At 46.4% G+C, this 6,290-nt stretch overlaps 1 protein-coding gene across 1 annotated transcript; it reads right to left on the bottom strand.

The window, feature by feature from the left end:
• Positions 1-4,990: 4,990 nt before the first annotated feature.
• On the bottom strand, positions 4,991-5,368 carry LOC138554069 (uncharacterized). Its single transcript, XM_069642577.1, has one exon. The coding sequence runs from the start codon at positions 5,366-5,368 to the stop codon at positions 4,991-4,993; it is 378 nt and encodes a 125-aa protein (XP_069498678.1).
• Positions 5,369-6,290: the final 922 nt, after the last annotated feature.

The raw sequence follows: 6,290 nt of genomic DNA, 5'->3' as shown, positions 1-6,290 counted from the left end.
GAGAAATTTCTGAGATTTCGTCTTAATATTCTAAATTCTAAGGAAATTTTATGGCGCCGTAAAGATCCATCTATAGCTGATAATTACTGTCGATTCTGCTTTGCCTGTGTTGAATCCTTGAAACATCTAATCTTGGACTGCCAAGCAACTAATGACTTGCGTCTTTTACATCTTGGTCAGTTCACACCTTTAGACGATGACATGGAGTCGTGGTGGCATTTGATTTCCTCTGGCAACAACGTCAAACACGTCTGCGCTATTGTGAACTATTTGAATGCGCTATTGAAATTTCCTTTTTAATGGCTGTCGCTATTATTATGCTGAGAAGGACTAATGTACCTGTTTAGTATGCCTCTAATTACTTAATGTACGCATGTTTGGGGTTGATGAGCTTAAGGCTGCCCCACTTAGAGAGGTGGCAGGTTGTGTGGATTGGAATACCTCGATCTTTTGGAGTGGATTGAAGCTTAGATAGATGGAGCCACGAAGATTTGGAGTCTTCTTTATATTCTTTGAAACAAAAGTTTTTTTTTGTGTGTGTTTTGTACAAAAGAAAGTGTAGTTTTTCAACAAAAAAAAAAAAAATACTGCAACACATGCAGTAGCAACAACCGGCGCCAGCCGTGCCAATCACTACATCATCCACCCCATCCACCACAGCTGCATCCTCGGCACTCGCCTGCCCAGTGCGACTGACAAGGCGGAGTGCGAGGCAGTCAGAAATGCTGCCTCGGACATAAAGAAAGCACGAAAATAGTGTGGGTCAACAATGGGAGTGGGGGAGATGGTGTCGGTGGTGTATAGGTGAATAAGGGGGTGTTCATTGGGGGGTATGGGGAGTTCATTGGGGGGTATGGGGAGTTCATTGGGGGTATGGGGAGTTCATTGGGGTTATGGGGAGTTTTGGTGTGTTGGGCGGATGGGGAAGGGCTGAGGCACTTTTCTGTAGTTTACATTAATACACCCGTTGTGTAAAATTCATTTAATGCCTTGACATTGTTCATTTCGTATGTATTCATTTTATTCATGACAGTGCACAGTGCCCAACTCCCCACATACCCTGTGTGCATGTCCACATGGACCCAGTGCTCGGTGTAGCAATGACACATATCCATCAACATCCCTGAGGTTCAGAAGTATTCGTCAATCAGTGATTGGCATACAGCACGGCCATCTTGTGCTTCACGCACTGGCAGGGGTGCTGCTTCTCCTCCGTCTTCATCCTCATCATCCTCACCTGGTGCATGCATGTCAATGTCAGGTGGCAGTGGTACATTTCTCCGGACGCACATGTTGTGCAGCATGACACAGGCCATGGTGATTTTTGCCACCTTCTCAGGCCTATAAAGGAGTGCTCCACCAGACCTGCTTAGGCAGCGGAACCGCGCCTTCAACAGGCCAAAGGTCTGCTCAATCACGACACGGGTACGGGTATGAACCCGATTGCACTCCTCTTCATGGCTGTTCTGTGGGTTCCGCACAGGGGTAAGCAGCCACGGCTTCAAGGGATATCCTCCATCACCTGCATGGGAGTACAAAGAGGTCTGTGTGAGTCACTCTGAGCTGTCACCTTCAGGATTCACAGCCATGGCTGCAGCTATTTGCTGTTGATATGCACATGTCCCTTTACGTATGCACAAAGATTATTTAGATGCATTGTGTACTGCAATATGGTGTGCTAGTCTGGATGGCATTGAACAGATGATGCAGGGTGATTACTTGCATGCTGATGAGGATGTACTGTTGATGCAGAACGATGTCTTGCCTCCCATGATTGCAGTGTATATTACTCTGTGCATGATCACACTAGCCACATTGGCACAGTTGCAAGCATGTTTGGTCATGCATTGCTTGACATTCCCATGGTGGCCTGGTTGTGTGTCTTACATGTTGTCATTGATATACGGCATTGGTCCAATGTGTGGCAGTGATGTGTCATGTTCGGGTTGGGATGTTCAGGTCAGAAGTGTTTAGCTCTGAGTGAATTGTCCACTCACCGCCTATTCCCACCCTGATGGCGTATGCATCCCCCCACCTCACAACACCGATGCACTGCCATGGGCCAGTCAGGCAACTCACCAAGCAGCCAGGCACGTCGTACAGTATGTCGCTCCATGTGACGGGGTAGCGTGGAGTTACGCAGCACCATGGCATCATGTGTAGATCTGGGATATCGGGCGCAACAATGTGTGATGATCTTGCTGGAGTCACATACCATCTGCACATTGATGTAGTGGTATTGCTTGCGATTGCGGTACACAGCCTCTTTGGCATGAGGGACTACCAATTCGACATGGGTGCAGTCGAGGGCACCGACGCAATTGGGCATGCCTGCCAGTGCATGGAAGCCTACTTTGGTGTCGGCAATTTCCTGGCCAGTCCGTGGTAGGGATATGTGGGTGCTAGCGTGCTTCAGGAGGGCATCCAGCACTTGGGTCAGCATGCGTGAAAAGAGTGGTTATGATATGCCATGCAGCTGGCCCACTGTGTGCTGGCAGGTGCCTGTGGCCAGGAAGTGGAGCACAGACACCACCTTTAGTAGCGAGGGGATGGCAGTGCGTATTTCAATGAGGCTGACAATGTCGTCATGTATCATGTCCACAATGGTGGTTATGGTGTCCCGGTCCAACCGGTACAGGGTGTGGATCTGCTCAGGGGTTAGATTGAGTGGACTGGGTCTGATGCAAGGGATTGGTGGCTGCCTACGAGGTACTACTGGCTGCACTGGTGGTAATTGCTGGGCCTGTCTCACCCTCCTTCTCATCCTGCGTCTCCTCTGTGCTGCCTGTGCCTGTGGTTGTTATTGTAGTTGGTGTTGTTGCAGTAGTTGTAGCAGTATAGGTATGTCCTCTAGCCCCATGATTGCAACAGCTAGTGGCATCATTTTGGTGTGGGAAAGGGTGTGGTGTGTGGGTGTACTCTTTTTATACTGGGACAGGCTCCATTGACTCCACCTGTGGTGATTGTGTGCACCTGTGGCAGTTGCCTTCACTGCAGATTGCTGTTTACGGGTGATCTGCAATGCCTGTAGGGCCGCCTTCGTGCAGGCCCTATTTACCGCCTTCGGGATGCCGGTAAGTGCATGCCCACGTAACTTGTGATGTCCTCCTATTACCGGCATCCCAGTATTTCCTCCGCAAAGGGGCGCGTGTACTCACGCAACCCGGTATGGAGGGGCACGGTACGGGCGGTGGCGGTATTGGTGGGTTGTCGGGTCGTAATGGCGCGGACCCGTTAACGATGCCGGTAATACCATTCCGCCTTCCTATTTTCATTACCTCCATTCTCGTAATGAGGCCCAATATGCAAAATGTCATGTCATTTGAAAATACATGGGTCAATCAGTAATATAACAATACATTTTGATCATACCAACACACACAACATCTGTAATCTAGCATTCTGACTCATCCATATCAACCTCATTCATTCCCAATGAACTCCATACATACTGTGTCAGAAAACGTGATAAGAACAATTATTCAAGAAAGTGGGTCACACGGTTCGACCTTAAATGCAAAATGCTATTTTATAACCATAAATGCACCAACAATTTACTATCATTGCATGTATCCCTCTATGGTTTTGATACAGTAGGTCTCCACAAACTTTGTATAACTGTCCAAATTGTTATCCTAAATGAATTTGAACCAATATAAACTCGACTCGAGTGTCGGCTGGGTATTCCGCATGGTTTTCCTACCGCAGCCATCCTCAGGACATATAAAAAATCAATTTGTGATCACATTTGTGTGTGTTGACAGTTTGATAGGAGCCTATCTGCCTTGTCTGTGTTTCCTAATTCCTGGATTTTCAGCTATCAATAGGTGACATCCCATCCGTTCCAGTTTGCGGAATTCTATAGCAACAAACCAGAATATGGTTTCAATGTGGCGGTCTCCCAGTTGGTGAGTTTCTGTTCCTTGGCCACGTCTCTTTCTATGAGGTGTCAGCTGCAAGTTAATCTCTTCTATTGTTTGGCAGTGCTGGTAACGAAGGTTCAATTCACATTCCTTCCCATATTTAAGTCGCAGTGTCTTTTCATCTACACAAGATGATACCGGTATCCGTAAGAGTAGTTCTCTTTTCTAGTACATCCCATCAGTGACACGCCACCACATTTCAGTCCACCTACTCCCAAGGAGCAAACCTACGACCGCAAAATGCATATGAGTGCAGACTAGATCTCGAACAAGTCTCATATGTTCTTGCATTCGGGTAGCGGTTTGCGAAATGGGAATGGCCTCCTTTTCTTGTTCTTCCGAGGTTTTCTGGGGCACGTCCAGGACATCTCTGGGTTCTCTGCCATAAAGTAATTCAAAAGGGGAGAATCCTGCAGAGGCCTGTAGGGTTTTCCTCACTGCAAATAGTGCCCACGGGATCATTCAGTTCCAGTATTTCCTGTCCTTGTCTACCAATGTTCGCAGGATTAATTTTAGGGTCTTGTTCAATCTTTCTACCAAGCCATCGATTTGGGGATGGGACACAGAAGTTCATAAGGTGATAATATGTTGTAGCTCTTTGACCTCTGCCATGAGCTTGTTCATAAAATGTGAACCCTGATCGGTCAATATTTCCTTGGGAAAGCCAACCCTGGAAAAATACAGTAGAAATAATGTCCATCACGATTTTTGAAAAAGAGACTTCTATGATTGGTAATGGATTCAAAGGGGCAGGCAATGGGACGTATGTGCTGGTTTTTTGACATATTTCACACGTCTGGATAAAGGTCTTTATATCAGCGTGGATACCTGGCCAGTAAAACTTCCCACTGATGTGTGCTTGGGTTTTGAATTTTCATAAGTGGCCCCCGGTAAGATGGGAATGCAAAATCTCTAGTACCTTGCAGTGGGTCTTGGGGATCACCAACTGTGTTTTTATTAATCCTTCGGTCAATGTCTCCCGCCTATACAACAATCCCTGCTTTAAGAAGAAAAAGGGGCTCCCTTTTTCTATACCTTCTCCTTCCGGATTAGCCTGTAGAAAGGCTTCAGCGGGATCGTTTCGCTTGGGCAAAGGCTAGTTCGTGATAGATGGTGAGCTCTTCTCCCTTCTTTTCTTCGATTTTAGAAGGTTTATCAGCTTCCCCAAAGCCTAATGCACCTCTTTCTGTTTGGTTTGGTTCACTTTCTTTAAACTGAGGGAACAGTGACCTTTCAAAAATTCCTTGAGCAATTTGATCCTCACAATATACTTCAAATGGGATTATGCCATGATTCTGTAGGAGAACCTTTACGTCCCCTCGGATGTCGGGGTCGATGATGCCTGCTAAAATGTCTATACCGAACTTCCATGCTATGTCAGATTTGGTGGCTAACCTGATGTAACACCCCGGAGGGGATATCAAAACCAGATTGGTAGGAATCATTACTCCCTTCCCTACTGCTATAAATATCGAAAACTATCAATACTTTTGTGGCAACAGAGGGGTTAGAAACTCGATGACTCCGTTTTTGAAATAGTAGGGTTCCCCAATTTGTTTCAATTGAGTCACATCCCATATATAAGGAACTCATGGTGGCAACAGTAAAGACAGACACAAGTGATCACAGTTCAAGGGTATTTATTAAACTGTGTAAATGGGTGAGGAAAACACCTATTCTGAACCTAAATCTAAGATGGGAGCAAGCTACGACCTTCAAATAATAATAAGGCAGTCGTAATGGCATCTTGTTAAATAAAAGGGCCTATGCTAAGAAAGACCTATTGCCAAACCGTACCACTAAGTTACAAAAGAGTGTGGGGTAATGTTCCCCAGAAAAGAAAGAAGTGTACACAAAATGAAAAGTCAGGACAAGGTGGGACTCTTGAGCGCAGCACACTCCTGGACCTCTCCAGCACGAGGTTCACAATTCCTGGACCTTCAGTGGCCAAGTCTCTTTTCTACAAAGTCTCTTGCCTTAGAAGGCCTGCTGGACCAAAACAACAAACAAAAGTTCCTTCAATGATCTTGCATGTTGGGCTCCTCCCCCCTGGGATCTCCCTCCGCCGGGCTCTGATCTTTCTTGCAAAGTTGGCCTCCATCCGTCGGGTTCACTATGGCCTTTCACTCTTAATATCAACACAATGTTCTCGGTGTATCATGCATCACCCCGATTCGCAGGCATCCCTCAACCGGGTTCACATTTGCCAATTTCACAGTTCATTTTGCTTTCTCACGGTGCACGATTCACTTCACTTAGCTTTTCCCTAGGCATCCCTCAATCGGGTTCACATAGCCATCTTTAACACAGTTCATGAGTTTTGATTTGTTGCATCTCATCAGAAAGCGTGGTTTCCCTTTCCCCAGC

The sequence above is a fragment of the Ambystoma mexicanum genome, chromosome 1q (assembly GCF_040938575.1).
Source record: "Ambystoma mexicanum isolate Mex_15411 chromosome 1q, UKY_AmexF1_1, whole genome shotgun sequence".
NCBI classification, from domain to species: Eukaryota; Metazoa; Chordata; class Amphibia; order Caudata; family Ambystomatidae; genus Ambystoma; species Ambystoma mexicanum.
This window is presented reverse-complemented; position numbering and strand designations above follow the sequence as displayed.

Excerpts from the sequence above, each read along its gene's own strand:
- LOC138554069 (XM_069642577.1), bottom strand. The coding sequence starts at position 5,368 with ATGATTCCTACCAATCTGGTTTTGATATCCCCTCCGGGGTGTTACATC.